Here is a 17,960-nt window from a genome sequence, read left to right as displayed (position 1 = left end):
AGGTATGAGAGGATACTAGAAAGGGCTGTCCACAGAGGTCCTGTATAGGGCCCCTACTCTGGAATATTCTAGTGGACACAACACTGTGACTAGTCCTTTTGGACAACATCCAGCTGCAGGCCTATGCAGACGATCTGTTGCTAGTAGTTGCAGGCTGCAGTTGACGCGATATGGAGAATTGTGGCAATGAAGCAATAGAATGGCTTGTTCACTGGGGAGAGGTGCATAAGCTGTCCTTCAGCTCTGAGAAATCAGAGGCCCTAATGGCGGCCTGGACTGGAGTGTTGGCTCGCCGACCAATATACCGGATCCGGGGCAACCCCATCCGAAGGGTGAATGAATTAAAGTACCTTGGTGTTATCATCGACCAGACACTATGCTGGACACCCCATCTGAGGAGTGTTTGTGAAGGGACAAACTTCACAACAGCAGCACTATCGAGACTAGTGAGACAGGACTACGGTCTTAGCGGAGAGGTTATTTGAGTCATCTATAAGATGAGCATAGAATGCGTTATCTGCTATGCCTGTGGTGTTTGGTGGAAAAGACTCCGCCAATGTCAAACAGAGCAAGACGCTGCTTATAATCCAGAGACCTGCTGCCTTGTGGATCATAAAAGCATACAGAACTGTGTCTACGGAGGCAGCCCTGGTCTTGACTGGGCTGCTCCCATTGCCTCTGGTAGTCAGCCAAGAGGCAGCCTTCTACAGGACAACAGTGGAAGGTATAGAGGCTAAGCATTGTGATCAAATGTACCCAGTCAGACTTAGACATTGGACAGATGTACTAAAGGTCCATCCAGCCTATGGGATAGGACTTGACTGGGATGTCGATGGACTGACAGGAATTAGTGTTGATATATACACTGATAGCTCAAAAGACGGTAGCTTAGTAGGTGCCGCATACTGCATCTACTCCTGGTTCCAACAATAACATTATGACATAGACCATGGTCGGTACCCAATGGGTACCGACCATGGCCTATGATTAAAGCAGTGTCTCTTTAACCCTGTGATGCCATTAGGTGGGGCAGGGCAGAGTTAGCTTTATGAGGCTAGTGTAGAATGAATAAAAATAATCATCGTCAAATTAAATAAAATTCATTTTCTGCACATAACCTACAAAGTTTATATCTACTTTAATTTAAAATGCAGATAACATGCTGAAAATTATAGTATCAGAAACCTATAAAAGCAATTTACATACTATTATTGTGTTCTAATTTTTCAAATGCAATGTATGACTTTATAAATTACTGCTATATTAACTGTAATTTTGATTTTTATCACTTGTTTGTCTCTCATAAAATATAGATTCAAACAATTACACTTCAATGTCCAATTTCTTAAATTTTCTAATTATCTGAACTCTAAATGACATAAAAGGTCCACATCCACAAGAGCCGAATTATCGGGCTAGAGTTGGCTATATATCGGGCTGGAGGAGGTGATCGGACCGAAGGTCTGGGTAGCGTAACTGGTAACGTGTCTGCACGGATAGCAGAAGTTGCAGGTTAGAGTCCCGCTTCGGGCCGATTTCTTTTCCTCCAGTTCCAAATTATTAAAATTATTTATTTAAATTAATTATAATTATTAAGTTTAGTAAGAGATGGTGCCTAACGCCGAGCTCTAGTGCCAAATTGTCTTATTAATTATTTATTTATTATAGCCAACTCTAGCCCGATAATTCGGCTCTTGTGGATGTGTAGCTTTGTAACGGGTTAGTCGTTATTTATTTATATAAAAGGTCCAGTCAAAACAAACCCTAAAGTGAATTTAAAAAAATTTTGTCTGAGGAAAACATTCATCTTTACAGAACAGTTTCAAACACTGGTAAGTTTTATTTTCATTGCTTTTTTTTTTTTAAATATTTAACAGACTCAATGCTAACAAATTGCAATAATTTTTTTTAATAATTGTTAAAAATAAAAAAATATTTAAACACAAACTGAAAAGAATAAAATAAAAGAATTAAATTATAACAAAATATTAAAATTAACATATAAATTAAATTGGCAATTGTAGGTAAATTAATTAAATCTACCTGCCAAGAATATTATGTGAATGCATCCTTCATTTTGTCTTTAACATATGAAATAATCTCCAAAAAAAAGAAAGCTTCATATTATTGAAAATGAGGTAATTTTATATTTTCATTATGTATCTGGACAATAATAACGATTTTCTGCTGTAGAAGAAGAAAAATAAACATTTATAACAAAATAAAACTTTGTATAACAATAAAATAAAAATAATTTTAATATTTTATGGTGTTTGGTTATTAATTAATATTTTATTTTATAATAATAATGATGATAATAAATAAAGGATTAGACCTCACACACACTACAAATACCCAAACTACATAATTCAAACAACTAGGAAAAACCTTACATTATCTAAGTAAACACACATTATCAAATACTTTCAACAAGCAGAATCAACACTTTCAGACACATTAAAAGGTATGTAACTACAGTGACTGCACCAGAATAAATTAAAGTACAGTACAATCACAATCATAACACAGGCAAATCATAAACCTTGAGTGGCAAAGATGATAAGAAAAACAAATAATATTAAACATCAATTAGGTAGGCTGAATAATATAGTAAAAACAACGTAACACCAAATTTCATGAAAGAGATTATGACAATATTCAGGAAAATTAAAAACACACAGAATACACACATACAGAAATATAATGGCACTCAAACAAAAACATGCATCCAAGTCACAAAGATTGAAAAAATATAAAACTATGAATAATTTCTTTTTTACGCATACAAACAATGAGACTTTTCTACAGACTAATACATACCAAACCCACCATAAAAAGACATTTGACAACATCCCACATTAATGATTATTGTGTACATTATATTTACATATTTTTAGAAAACAATGCAGCACTGAAAAACAACACTGTACTTCAAATACATATATCATAAAATTTGGTTTGTTTTGATATATACACGATGAGGCACTTTCCAGGGGATTTATTAAATCCACTCTGGTTTTGTCTGAACTTGAACCCATTGTCTAATAGATTAAACATACGCTTCAATTCCAATTTCTAACACTGGTAAGTTTTATTTTCATTGCTTTTTTTTAAATATTTAACAGACTCAATGCTAACAAATTGCAATAATTTTTGATACACATACTGTACATATCGTCTCATGTACAGTATGTGAGACCGTGGATTTTAGTGGGAAAATTTTGTAAATGAAAGGAAACTTTTGTTTTGTTTATGTACGGAAATTATTGTAAACATCCTCCTTCAACTATCAACAGTTAGGTAGGAAAGTTGACATTTAGCTGTAAAGAACTGCAAGTCACCATCAACAACAGACTGCTTTCCCACACTAACACTATAAAAGCCCGTGCGCCTAGAAGCTTAGGGTGCATCAGCACACAGAAGTTATTCCTATACTTGTGCCAGTCAACCTCCATGCTTCAGACTTGAATCCTGTCGGAGAAGACATTCAACAGCAGCTTTTATACCGGTGACTGCCATCTCCTGTTATCCCATCTCACATCCAGAGGTATTTTGTTAGAATTCTGTGAACTCGCTCTCCCTAGCAATGGCATTAGGCTTAGATCATAACCGTCCTGTTTTGAACTTGTAAAGCATTGCATTTTATCCTATGTTAACTGCATCTAATCTAGTCGAATAGACTTGTAACCAATTTTGGTAGTTAATCTAGTTAATCAATAAATGATTTATTTGTTAAGACCTGTCATCTCTCAATTTAAACAACCCGTTCACTTACCGACACACTCCCCACTCATTTTTGCCCTCCTAGAGATCGGGTTTCGCCAACCTGTGCAGTGTAAGTGGTCGGAAAGATTTAGCCCCCGACCCTCTGTTTATCTCACAAGTACATTGGCAACATAAAACTATGCATTTACACAAGCACATTAAATCACCTATTAGAAATTATACACTCTTATTCAACTAATATAAAAATGTAGTTTGGCCTAGATAAATGCAAAACACTTCACTTAAAAAAAGAATCAGTAAGATAATGATTTCCTACAGAAATACATTCCTACAAATACAGAAGATGTCATTAAATAAAGAAAATGTTTATAAATACTTAGGATTCTAGCAGGCCAAATTCACATAACACATACAAATAAAACAGACTAACAGAAGAATACAACAGATTAAACTCAATGTTAAAAACACAGTTGATTGCTTTAAATATGTTTTGCGTTCAACACATCACCTTAGCACTGACATTCATTTGACGTTATTCACTGGAAACGAACAGAACTAGAACAATTCCAAATAACAACAAAAACAGCATTAACAGAACAAACACCACTCTAAGTTCTCTTTAGAAAGGCTGACTCTTTCTTATAAAGAGGGCGGACAAAATATTTTAAATATGCACTACAAGCAAATAGACACAACAAGAGTTCTGTAGAAAACAAGAGACATCACAATTACACATAGCTGTAGCTCTTGCAGACCAAAAAATACACATTACCATTAAACATACCATTAAACACCTCCACAACACTGACCTGGATCTAATGCAGCATACAAAAATGCACAGATATCACTAGGCAGTCTTGGACTCAGAAAGAGCTCCATGGTAGGTACTAGCAATTTCAACCAGGATAATGTTGGCAGAATTGTGTCAAACCGTTGGCTGACTCAATGATCTCTCTTTGGAGAGACAGAAGAGTTCATGATTGCCATACAAGACTAGGTCATAAATACAAAAAACTATAGAAAGCACATTTTAAAAGACAACATTCACAGATGATACTTGTAGTAAATGACATATTATAATGTAACTATACACATTGGTAAGTTATGTTAATGTAAGTAGTCAGTTTTTTAACAAACAAAATTCCAAGTGTAATGCTTCAAAAGCTTACAAACACACAGCAACCATACTATAAATATACACCTCAAATGGCCATAAAAAATAATACACACACAAATTATACTATATTGAGCATAATCACAAACAAAAGAATTAATCACATTCATTGACAAACAAAATCATACATGTTGTAGACATAACTATTCCAAATACCCACAACAATGCAACACACAAAAAAGTTAGCAAATACTCTGAACTCACCTGAAATAAAAAGTGTAGAGAATGGTACTTATGCTCAAAGTCTTTTCTTGCACTGTGATCAAGCTACATATACTAGACAAAACTCTAGAAACATTAGGACTTCACAATAGCACATACATCACATTTGAGGAAGTAGCCAGACTTAACATATGCAACATAATTAGGAATTCTTAGACACAGATATGAATACACAAACAGCACAACCACAACAAGAGGTTTCCTGTAGGTATGCCTTTATTGTGGTCCAGACAGCACTGAACAATGGTATTAACTGAGTAGTCTGTAATCCACACACACCATAATATAATATTTGTTATCAAATTTATACTTACTCTTCGAGCCTTGCTCTGGTATGCTAATGCTTTCTTTGTATCTTGCTTGGCAGTTTCAATATAATCTCTAGCATGTTCACAATGATATTCAATCCTATCAATCATTTCTCCCTATATTAAATGAAACATTAATTGAGATTATTACAGAAAATATATCCTTATATGTAGAATTCATTTCATATATATATATGAAATGAATTCTACATATAAGGATACATTAGAAGCAAAATGAATTTGTCAGAATTAATTTGTATAATTGATTATTTTAATTTTGAATGAATGCAATGCCATAAACCTTTCTCACAAAGTGGTTAAAGTACTTCCCAAAATAACTTAAAATCTGAAACATATACAGTACATATGAAATAGTATTGAAAGTGATTACAGTCTGACCTACAGAGAGCGAGGGGAAAAAACAAACACTTGAGATCATATATCTATAGTATGTTTTTATCTGACATTCTTGACATCAGATATTAGGGGTTGTTAGTTTTTAAAACCCAGTTTTTGAGCCTACACTTTGTTTTAAGATGTTTTTAATCAAATAATTAATTAACATTTTGACACAAAATCGTCTCTGGCATAAAACAGGAATATTGTTAAATACTAAGTTTCATAAAACTAACTACAAAACAAAGAAATCTCTCTACACCTAAAAAGGCATCCAATTCAGCTCAATTCAAGCTCTGAATGAGATGGTTGGGACCTTATCAGAGCTGTAGAGCATATCCATAGGAGCAAAAAAGTCAAAGGAACCATACCTCTACTAGCCACCCTTTGCGAGTTATAGCCCCCCCAAAATCAGGTCGTGTGAGGTCAATTACATAAATATCTTCAAGAACTTGAAAAAGTGACATCGTTCAGCCCTAAGACACTAAAGAAAGAGGTTTTAGTATTAGAGGGTACAAACAGAAGAATGAAAAATTTAGATTTATTATTTAATGCTTTAAAGACTATTAAACCCAGCTCAGTAGCAAGTGTGAGAGTTTTTTTTCTATTTATGACAATTTTATGTGCAAAATAAGGACACTGTTGAGCAACAGATCTATAGACGTTCTTTCCTTTCTAAAATCATATTTTCTTAGGAAAAATAAAAAATAAAATAATATTTTGTAGGAATTCATTGTTGTTCCTTTTTCTTTAAACTATGAGATTTACTCCATCGAAAACCATAATGTGATATTCTAGCATTTTTTAAATTTTATTTTGTTAATATTTATAACATTTCAAATATATAAGTAAATTCAAAAGTTTTAAAATAAACTGTAAATATCCCTTATCTCCATTTTTTGGGTAAAAATTTGAAAACTGGTTAAAATTGGTTTTGCAGAAAAATTGAGATTCAAAAACCGGTTTTTTAAAAAGTCGTTTTTGTATAAACCTTATCAGACATATTTTAGAGTTTGGAATTTTTCAGATTTCAGAATGGATCTCAGGTGCTTAATGAATTTCATAGCTAGTCAATACTAGTTGGGACATATTCATTGCACTGTTATTTTAAGTTAGATAAAGATAAACCACAAAATTACTAGCACACTTTATATTGTAAATAAAATATCAACAGGTTCAAATTAAGCTAAGTATCTGTACTTACAGATATAGCAAAGATATTGACTAATGTTTTTTTTTTTCCTGCTTCTCAATGTTGCCCATAAGGGAATATGCAGGTCTCTCACATCTTCAGTCCTCAAAGTTATATTGTTTATAGTTTTTTTGTGATTTTATATCAGTAAGCAGTAGAGAACTATTGATGCAACATACACATTTGGTTGCAATTTTCAAATTGCAGAGCTATACATTTGTCTTTCTGTCCTTCATTACTCTTATTTGTCTATCTGTCCTTCATTATTCTTATTTTTATTTTTGATAAAAACAAAAAGCTTGAGGGCTGGACACTCCAAATAACTGTATACAAACTTCTGGTCTGAACAAAAACTCATGTGATTTCAGTTCAAGATTTTTTCAATAATGGAGTTAGATGACTAGCATGACTTGATTGTTATCAAGAGAAGTATGATGTACGGGGGCAAAATATCACTAAAATGCAGAACAAATATGGAAAGCTTAGGAGCCAAAGACCCTGATTAATTATATATAAACTTCTAGTCCAAACCAGAAGTCGTGTGATTTTTTTTAAATTAAAAGATTAATAAAAATTGCAGTCAGGCATTGTGACAATGTAATAATTACTTGGATTAGAAATGGAGTGACTAAAACATTGAGGTTTATTTGACATCAAATGTGAGTTTTCTTTTGTGAATGCTTTCTTGAAAAAGTTTCCAGTTTTCAGAATTTCAATAAGAGATTGTGTGCCTGTATTATCAGCTTGATTGTGTGCATTAAGATATATGAATAATTACTGTTTATAAAGGTTTCTTCTTACTAGTGACATCATTGCTAAGAAACTTCCTTAGCAATGATGTCACTAGTAAGAAGAAACCTTTGTAAACAGTGACGTCATTTAAATATCTGCTAACCGACATTCCAATTGGCCTTATTGTACCTAAAGGCGGCCATTCAAAATGGCCGAAAACGTTTGTTTCTAGCAGTTTAATCACTAAGTACAAAGTGTGAAAGGTTTCTGTCTTACTTATTTTAAGTAGTTCTAGCTTTGAGTGCAGAGAAGAAAGAACTAATGGTTTATGTTTGCATTAATTTTACATAAAACATTTCCATGTATAACAAATAATAATAATTTACCTGGCTCTCCACTAACATTGCCATATCCATAAACATGTCGTGCAGTTCACGAATACTACTTTCCAATTTTATGATATCTTCATGACGAGCTTCAATGTCTGCCAGTGTCTGCTTGGCCTGTTGTGTCTCCATGATGATCTGTTTTATAAATAGAGTTATTGTAATTTTTTACAATAGTTATAATTTTTAATCCTGTTATGTGGCATTTACTAAAAATAATTAGTTTTTATCTTGAAAAACAATTGATAATTATTTACTGAAGCACTTGTAATAAATTGATTTTTATATCATTAATAAGAAATTTAGTAAGTTAATCTGTAAATAGCAAACTTATTAAAATATTGAATAAAAATTAATGACAAATATTAATTCAAATCATAAGTTCCAAAATAAATCAAATGATTTTTCAAATACTAATAAAACTTCAAATTTAAGAGAGACACATTTAGAACTTATAGAAAAACAAAATTAAATTCCACAGAAACTACGAATTATTTTTAGGTTTTTCCTTTTTAATCTATAATATAATGTAAAGACCCTTAAAACTTTAGTGTTATTTAAGTTAAAAAATTAATGATATAACAATAAGTATAGAAAGTTTCAAATATAATAAATAACTTTAGATTTCTATCATTTATTAAAAATGTCTTTGAATTAAATAACTTACACCCTGTGTGAAGATAGCTGGATTTCCACTTTCCAACATGTCTTCTAGTTCATCATCAGTAGTTACCTTTCCAGCTAAATAAGTAAAATGTACCTATTAGTTTAAATTATCTCTGAAAGTAAAAACACATTTATTACTATTTAGTTTTTTCAATTAATGTAGTATTAGATATGTGTGACAATTACATTTAATTATATATAATAAAAGAGAGTGAACAGAATTTCTTAGGCTCTATTTCTATTATTTTTAATTAAAAGTAAAAATAATCGAAATGACATCCCAAGAAATCCAACAGAATTTGGTTTGTTAAATTATATTTGGACCATAATAAACAATACATATTTTATCTGCATTTAATACATAAATGAACTTCATCCCTGATATTTTATTCTTTAACTCTCTCATCTTTTTTTTAAATGTTTTAGAAACTAACTTCAATTTATTGTCTTTATATAATTCATATTGTATTTGTCTGTTTAATTTTTTTCCTTCTAATTTTGATAACATTTTTATTTTAAATATATATATGTTGGATTGTATTTTTGTTTTCTCCACTGTGGACAGACACTTCTCTATAATGGAATTTGTTAATATTAGAGTTCTAACAAATGAACTGAACTGAGCCACAGCTCAGAATTTTGACAATCAGCTCAGTCATAATAATGTAATTACACACAATTCTGCTTTAATGTAATAATAGATGTGTTTCCAAAAAAATCATTTAAAAACATACTGCCAAATGAAAGGTATATTGATTCCAGACCTTAAGCAACTTGTTGGATTTTTTACTGGTTTTTAACTTTCCTGGCAACAATTAAAACAGTGTGGAACCATCTGTTATGATATTTTATTTAAAAACTTTTTACAATTTTAAGCTTTTTGCCATTTTATAATAATTAATTTTTAGGGTAGAGATGAGTTTTATAAAAAAATTTAAATGCTAATAATGAGTAAGATCATTATTAACTTTAATACTACTTGAGAAAAAAAACAAGATCCTCTTTATCTCCCCACCCCCTTGACCTTTAACCACCAAAATTTAATAGCATCAATCACTCAATACACAAACCTCCCTGGGAAGAAAGTTAGGAATATACTTATAGGTCAATTCCAACAATATCAAATAATTGATTGTATGTGTGTAATTTTTTTTTTTATAATAAAAATACATAAAATTGAAAAGTGCACTATTTTGAACAATAAAACAAACATTGTAAAAAATTAAATTGTGTGTCAATCGTCTAACTGACACTTCAATCATTGTAAGGAGCAATTCATTTTTGAATAATGCAGGAATTTTGGTCATGTTATTCAAATTCATTTCATCTAATTAAATTTTATTCTTGCAAATATAAAACTTTAGACTAATAGTAAAAAAAGTTTAAACTTGTCTTTAATCACCAAACAAAATTTTCAAATCATCAATACAGACCTGACAAGCAGAAATTCTGAGCCTGGATATAGAAATATTAAATATAGATTTACTATCACTAATCTGCTTTATTTCATGCAAAAGAGAAAGATAAACATATCTTTCTGATGCACTTTCAAGGCTGATTCTCTCATCTGAGAATATATCTAATTTCTTATATATTCTGCAAAATGTTTTCAGAAACTGGAGAAATTTATCCTTTGTACTCTTGACTTTTGCTCTAAGTCCCATTAAACATACAGGCATTTTGGTAAATATACAAATAACTGAACAAAGGGATGATTCACTGAACAAAGGAACAAACAAATGTAGAAATGGACAATTTGATTCTTTTCGTAAATAGATTCCCAAGATTCTTTTCAGCTGAATGAATTGGTTCCTTGGTAATTCAAATAAATAATTTTCTGAATTCCAAATTTTTGGTTCCCTTACAAACTACATTCACAAATCATTACTTATTTATTTTTGCTCATGAGAGAAATAGATGTATTTTTTTTATAAGTTCCTTACCTTAAAGTATTTTTAAAAATAAATTAAGTATATTATTCATATGGTGACCAAGGGAGGATGATTGGTCACCATATGAATAATATACTTAGTCCTTCTTTTGTATTAAAAATAAATTGCCCTTTAGGGAGGACAGTCCTTCTTTTCTAAGTTCTGTCCTCCCTCGAAAAGTATCCTCCTACATGTCCTCCTTTTCGGTATTTGAAGACTAATCTGTAAATCTCCATATTCAATTGATGCTAAGCTGATCCATTGCGTGTGATGAGATGTAGCGTGTTTGTATTGGACCGGTGTGCTTCTCTCTTCTTTCTCTGTAAAACGCAAACGTTTTCGAACCTCATTGGTTCTTCGTCAGGCGTAACGGAATTCTGTTCGACAAAATTTTAGAAAAAATTTGCATTCTGGAACGCTGTCGCGTGTAGCCGATGTCGTCATATTAGACTTGCGCGATGTGAGTATAGCGCTACGAAGAACCGTTACGCCTGACGAAGAACCAACGAGGTTCGAAAACGTTTGCGTTTTACAGAGAAAGAAGAGAGAAGTACACCGGTCAAAGGCACTAAACTTGTTGATTTTCATTTATTTTCACTCCGGTGTTGTTCCTTTATATATTTTGTATTGGACACGACTATTCATCAAGGCTCTGTACAGTGTGGCAAGATGTGATTACGGGAAGCATGCGCTCTCTGCAAGGGAGACCTCGAGAGAGAGCGCCACGCACAAGTGGCTTTGTTTACTTCTTACCAAAACACAACATGGTGCACATGCATGCAACAGAGATTATTGTTGTAATGAATAAAATGTTTTTTCCTTCAATTTATTTCTGTCCTGCTTTTCATTGTAAAAAAGTTTGTCACCTTATTATTCATTAACAATGATTTCTTTTCCAGTAATAAAACTTCTTCTTTAAAGTGTTCTTAAAATATAAGTAATTTGAATATGAATAACACATCCTAATAAAAAATAATTGTATATAATTTCCTTAAAAAACCTAGAATTTCTTTTCTGGCATTTTTGAATAACAAACTTTGTGTAATTGCATAGTTTAACTGGAAAATTGATAAATATGTATATAGGGTCTTGAAAAAAATTTTTTAATAAGATGAACGTAATTTTTGTTTTATAAAAATAAATTTTGCCACTAAATATATTAAAAATTAAAATCAAACAAAACATTCACGATTGAAATATTTCTACACGTAACTCATATCATCAATGAATTGTTTACAATAGGAATGAATTCTGGCCATTTTATTGGATTTATTCAAATGAATGACTAGTAAATCACTCTAGCTCTAAACCACTGAAGTCATGATTATAAGCTATTCTATTATCAGGTTTTTGATTAGTCAGAAGAGAGTGATTTTCATAAAGAAATATTTTTTTCATGATTATTTTTGAGTTGGTAATAGAAAATTAAGCACTTTTAAGGAATTTTTGCCAATTTTTGGGAAGAATAAGTATTTTTATGCATCGCAAAAACATTAAGCACCTTTTAAGGATTTGTAAGGATCATGGGAACCTTGTTCTAGCTTTATCACCAAATGGCATACAAACCATTCTGTATTGAAAGAAATTGGAATAAATGCAATCATAGAAACAAATTATTAAATTTTGAATAAATTTTTTCTGACTGCTTCAATCATGGGATAAAACACTGATTGTCACTACTCGTGTTCAAATAAGTTGTAGAAAACAGCCAAATCTTAAAGTTTACTCGAGTACGTGTAATAGCCTTAAATGAAAATTCTAGGAATTGATTTTAAAAAAAGCGATTTTATAGAAAGGAAGTATGAATACTTTCTCTTAGAATTAAAATCAATTGGAGATTTTTAAGCAGACAAATTTATTGAAACATGCTGGATAAAAATAAATCATGTATAAAGAGAATTAAACTTTTTCTTCAAAGATTGCATTAAATCAAAGCTCACATTTTAAAAAATCCACATTAAAATAGAACTGGGTGTATACTTTTCTGCAGTAAAAAAGAGGAATTTTTATTTACCAAAGACCATCTGATCTTTTAATGAAACTAAAAAAATTTCACGTAGGAAATATGACAACAACTGTAGAACAAAGGATCAGAAAACAAAGAGTAGATTTATTAGGAATTTAAATAGGAAAAAACAAAAATAATATATGAAGAAAACTTATATTCTGGTTTTGTTACATCATTTATATTCTAAGAGGAGGAGGAAGTAGACAGTTAAGAAAGAAAATGAAAAGTATATATATATATTCTATTATATAACATGAGCATAAAATCCTTATTATGGGTAATAAAACAAATATCACTTTGAAGACAATGTATGTAAATAAATTAATTTAATTAACTTTTTTTAAAATTAAATAAATGTTTGTTTTTACTAAGTATAATACTTTTAGAATATATAAACATGTTTATATATTTGTGATAAAAACTTATTTCTTTCACATTCAGAATCTATACTTATGTATTAATTCCATGTGTTATCAAAGAATAAAGAAAATTTAAATAACAAAAACTTGTTTTATTTAAAAAAAAAGAGAACAATTTTGAATAAATATGAAGTTATTTGGAGACATAATAATTTTAATAAAATAATTTGATTTCTAAATTTTGTGCAACTGAAAATTAATACTATAATACTGTACAAAACATTTTGAAATAGTTCATAAATAGAAAAATGATCGTCATTAAAAAGAAATGCAAACAAGTGTATATATTAATATCAAAACATTTATTACTAACGAATGAAATTACCAAATAACACACATTTATTTAAATACATAAATTATATCATTATCTAGTAACAAAAACAATTTCTTTCTACCATAAATGCTAAATAAAAAAAAAGTCCAATATCACTTTTCAATCATAACATTATCAAAGCAATATTAATAGCAATATTATTGTATTCCCCAGAAAGAAGACTAAAAATAATATTGAACTCTTTAACTTTAATCATTTATCCTACACTATTAGAATTAATTTTTGTAATTTTGCTATATAGATCATTAAAGTTGGGAAAAAACAGTTGTAACATTAAAAAGAAATTCATCTTACATTATCATTACTTTATATCTATCTACAAAAAAGAATTTCTTCTAACAAACAATTCCCCAAAAGGAGTTTATTTCTATTATTTAGAATTTATAATATATACTTTTTATCAAGTAGATTCACATATTGAAATTTTTATAAAGAGTTGATTGGATTGGTATCATTATTTCAACTGTTACTTGAATAAATGCAGTAATGGAATTTATATTAAATAAAAGTTTCATTCTGCACTTAAATGGGATTGAGATTTTTCATTTGTGCTAAATCAACTGACTTTTCATCTATCTTTTATTAACAACAAGTTTTCGATTTCACAACTTGCTCTTTATGGCTCCAATTGCGGCTCTTACATAAAATACCTTCTATCCTGCAAGACTAATTATGTAATATTGGAATCTCAAAATGAAATATTGAATTTAACCTCTTAACTTTTTATTAAGCTAGTTTCCATATTTTGTGATTAAATTCGAAATGTAAATTACCATTTCCCTTTGTGATAATTATTTTATTAATTTACTCCACCCTACAATCCAAATAACTGCCAACTTTTAATTTGGTTTTCTTTTTTTGGTGATTTTGATAAAATATAAAAACTGAACTTTGTCAAATTCCTAAATATTTATTCCTTATATTAAAATATGTGGAAAGTAAATAACTGTTTTTGTTTCAGAAATGCATCTAAAATAAAATATTAGATACTGTAGCAAATTGACATTACTTTTAAATGTCCACTTTACATCATAAATCTTAATCACAAAAACTATTAATAAAAAACCAATCTTTTACATTAAAACTTGGTACAAGAGTAACTACTACTATAAAGATGGATTAAATTATTAAAAAATAAAGTTTTACAGTACATAAAGATTAACCTACTTTATTATTGTTACTTTAATCTTTAGATAGTAATTTTAATGTCTAATAATATAGTAAGAATGCCTATTTAAAATTACAAACTTCTGTAAATTTATAATAATAAAGGCTAAAATAAATTCAAGCAAACTCATTAGTAGCAGTACAAGGAATTTGGCAAGGCTGGGGGTGGATACTTTAGAGACTACAGGGGCATAAGTCCTTCTCCTTAATGACAAAAAAATTTATTTGTTCAAACTTCTAAAACATTGTTTTTAGAAACATTTATGATGGTAAATATGATTTATCAGACCATCACACGTTAATAAAAAGGTACTTATAAATTATCAAATATTTAAAATTTTTGAATTATCCCCTTTTAGGTTTGTCTTCTGTAAGGCCGAGAGTCGGACTTTACGACGACGTGAACCGGTTTGCTTTTGCGCCGACGGCTCGTGGCATCACAAAATATGACTATTAGATTCAATAAACTTTCTCATATTTCTCACAAGATTTTTACAAATTAGTATTGTATATTTAAAAGTTATTCACAGTAATTATAACACTATAAATAATCAAAATTTATCATCAGAAACATAAAATGTACATACTGATTTCCAACTGTCTTTGAATACGAGCTTTGCATCTCTCTCTGTAATCTGTTTGTGTTTTATTGTAATCAGTCATTACTTCCACAAATTTTTGAGATAACATTGAGTGCTGTTAAAAATTGTAAACATTGTAAATAAGTCAATCAATGTAAAAAATTTAATATTTTAATCTATAGAATGGTATCTAATATAATAATTCTGTTTTACATGTATATATACTTTATATACATGTAAAACAACTATTTTTAGTAATAAAATTTTAATCTTTGATGAAACTTTTAAAGGAAATATAATAATTGATTGTAAAGTCCAAATTTTTAATGAAATTTTCAAATCATTATTATAAATCAGACTGTTTTTAAAAATTTCAAATAAACAATTTTGTTTTTTATCACAACAGAATTATGTGCAAGTAACAGTTTAGTTATATGTCATATAAGAAAAACAGCTGAATCTGTTATACTACAGAGCAGTGGTCTCCAAAGTGGGGTATACAAAATGATACTCGGGAATATGCCAAATTTCCCTTCAAGATACTGTGTCCCCCCGTGCGCAGTCTGTCTAATCTTAGTCATCCTCCCGAAGAAGTAGGCTCGTGATCGGTTGCGATCAAACACGGAATAAATTCAAATTGTGAATAGCAGGAAATTTAGCAGGAATTATGTATTTATAGTGGAAATTTAGCAAATTTTGTTATATTATAGGGGATACAACTTATAATTATTTTTGTATTAGGTGTACGTGATCAAAAAAGTTTGGAGGTCACTGCTATAGAGTATATTATTATTAAAACAAAGATTATAATATGAAACAAACTTATGTAATATTTTAAATGTATTTAATATTAAAAATAAACAAAATATTAAACTATTAACTATATACAAACCTTTAGTTTAGCATGTGTATGGTATTTTTAGATTTAAAAAAGTAAATAGTTTTTTAAAACTGAAAAATTTTTTCTGTTACCATTAAAATATAACCTGTCATAAATTGTGTTTACTACTAAATTTTGGCTGTCATTATAAATTATCAATTCATAAATCATTACGTTATATAAGTCATTATTTTATGTATACCGTAAGTCATATATCGAATCATAACTTTCAAGTTTTTAGCAAGTAGACAAGTGATCAATGAGGTTAAAATAGATACATCTTGGGCAATTTGGTTTTAGTGATTAGGTTTAAACAAATCTGAATAGGATTAAATTAATTGGAATTAGCATTTTTGAAGTATGACAAATGCTTTTTTGCTATTTCCAAGATGCTCCTATTAATTTATATAGTAGAAAAAATGATTTGATGTAGCTTCTTTATTATAAAGTAATAAGAATAACTCTTTGGTTTATTATTCAGATGAACGTGTGGCTGCAGTGGAAAATAACAGTGCATACTTATTTTATTCTAAATCTCTTTGGGCCAAAGAATATTTTCTTGTGCAATTTTAGAAAACCAACAATAATCTTATTACAAAAGCAAAAAATAAAATTATTAAGTATTGATTTTTTTGTATAACAGCATGTTTTAATTCTCTTGCTAAATACTTTCCTGTTCAGTACTTCGATAGAACTGTCGGCTACATCTGCTGTGTTTTTAACCTTTTTAAATCATGCCAAGGTTATTATTTAAATGGAAGTTTATAAGAAATATTAACTCAATAAAATAAACCTTGAGAAAAGAAACTATATTCATGGCAGAATTCTCAGAATTCTAATTTTCCTTATTTGAAAATCTCTAATTCTAAATTTGGTTGCTTGATTCTGTTAATAGTCTCCAAAATAGAAACCAAATAACATTTGATTTATTTATTGGAGACTATCCAAAATCTGCTTGACATTTATTTTTCAACTTTGAACTTACTCGGTGCAATAACTTGTTTCTTGAAGTATGTTTTGATTTGGTTAATGTGATACTGTCTCTAAATTAAAATGAGATGCATACAATTTTGATTCTTACAAATCAGACAGATTTGATGGATCATAGTTTATTGTCACTTTTAATCACATGTAGCCATAAATAACAAACTAAACTATCTTATTTATGGCTATATATATTTGGTTTGATGATCTATTATTGAAATTTTTTACACATTTCCACTCATGCAAGAAGCTATTGTTGAGGAATTACTATCACAGAAGCAGGACAATAGAAAAATTTACTTTTATGAATAGTATTTGAAAATGTACTCAAGCATTCATTACCTTATTGCTTTTGCAATAGCCTCCACGTTTTGATCAATCAGTAGCATTTACAAATTTCCTTTAACATAAAATATACTTGCAATATAACCAACATGAACTTATTTTGGTAAAATAACTTACTTAGTAATTTTTAGTTTACATGAAATTATTATATTTTCAAAACAAAAACAGAAGAAAAATCAGAAATTGAAAACAACACACAAAACTCCCTTTGCTTGTATTAATCAAAATATTCAAGGAACATTAAAATAGCAGAGTCCTGTATTTGCAGTGTTAAAAAATCCTGTATACAAATATACTTTTTTATAAAATTATATTCTCTGATTTATTTTAAAAACCTATTTCATGTAGAATTATTAAACTGTTTTTACAGTTCTTATTCATTATAGGAATTTAAAAAAAAAAAAAAACCTGCTGACATTGGTTTGTGATAACAATGAAAGTAAATAGAAAGCTCTATGCTTTTTAATTTCTTTTTTTTTATATCTAAATTTGAAATGGGTAATGTAAAC

At 29.4% G+C, this 17,960-nt stretch overlaps 1 protein-coding gene across 2 annotated transcripts in view; it reads right to left on the bottom strand.

The window, feature by feature from the left end:
* Positions 1-1,951: 1,951 nt before the first annotated feature.
* Positions 1,952-17,960, bottom strand: part of LOC136976600 (syntaxin-1A-like) — a 111,653-nt gene continuing 95,644 nt past the window's right edge. The window contains exons 6-10 of one of the 2 annotated variants that reach the window (XM_067271931.1): positions 15,249-15,357; positions 8,804-8,877; positions 8,137-8,274; positions 5,437-5,547; positions 1,952-2,187 (exon numbers count right to left, since the gene is read on the bottom strand). In XM_067271931.1, coding sequence (XP_067128032.1) covers positions 2,125-2,187; positions 5,437-5,547; positions 8,137-8,274; positions 8,804-8,877; positions 15,249-15,357 — 495 coding nt within the window. In that variant the 3' untranslated portion in view covers positions 1,952-2,124. Of the gene's footprint in view, positions 2,188-4,884; positions 5,359-5,436; positions 5,548-8,136; positions 8,275-8,803; positions 8,878-15,248; positions 15,358-17,960 lie in introns of those variants that run through there. The other variant, XM_067271930.1, reaches the window with a different exon arrangement.

Source organism: Centruroides vittatus, unplaced genomic scaffold (genome assembly GCF_030686945.1).
Source record: "Centruroides vittatus isolate TY-2023 unplaced genomic scaffold, ASM3068694v2 contig_409, whole genome shotgun sequence".
In the NCBI taxonomy this organism is placed as follows: Eukaryota; Metazoa; Arthropoda; class Arachnida; order Scorpiones; family Buthidae; genus Centruroides; species Centruroides vittatus.
The sequence above is the reverse complement of the archived record's forward strand: the minus strand, read 5'-3'. Positions and strand labels throughout refer to the sequence as shown.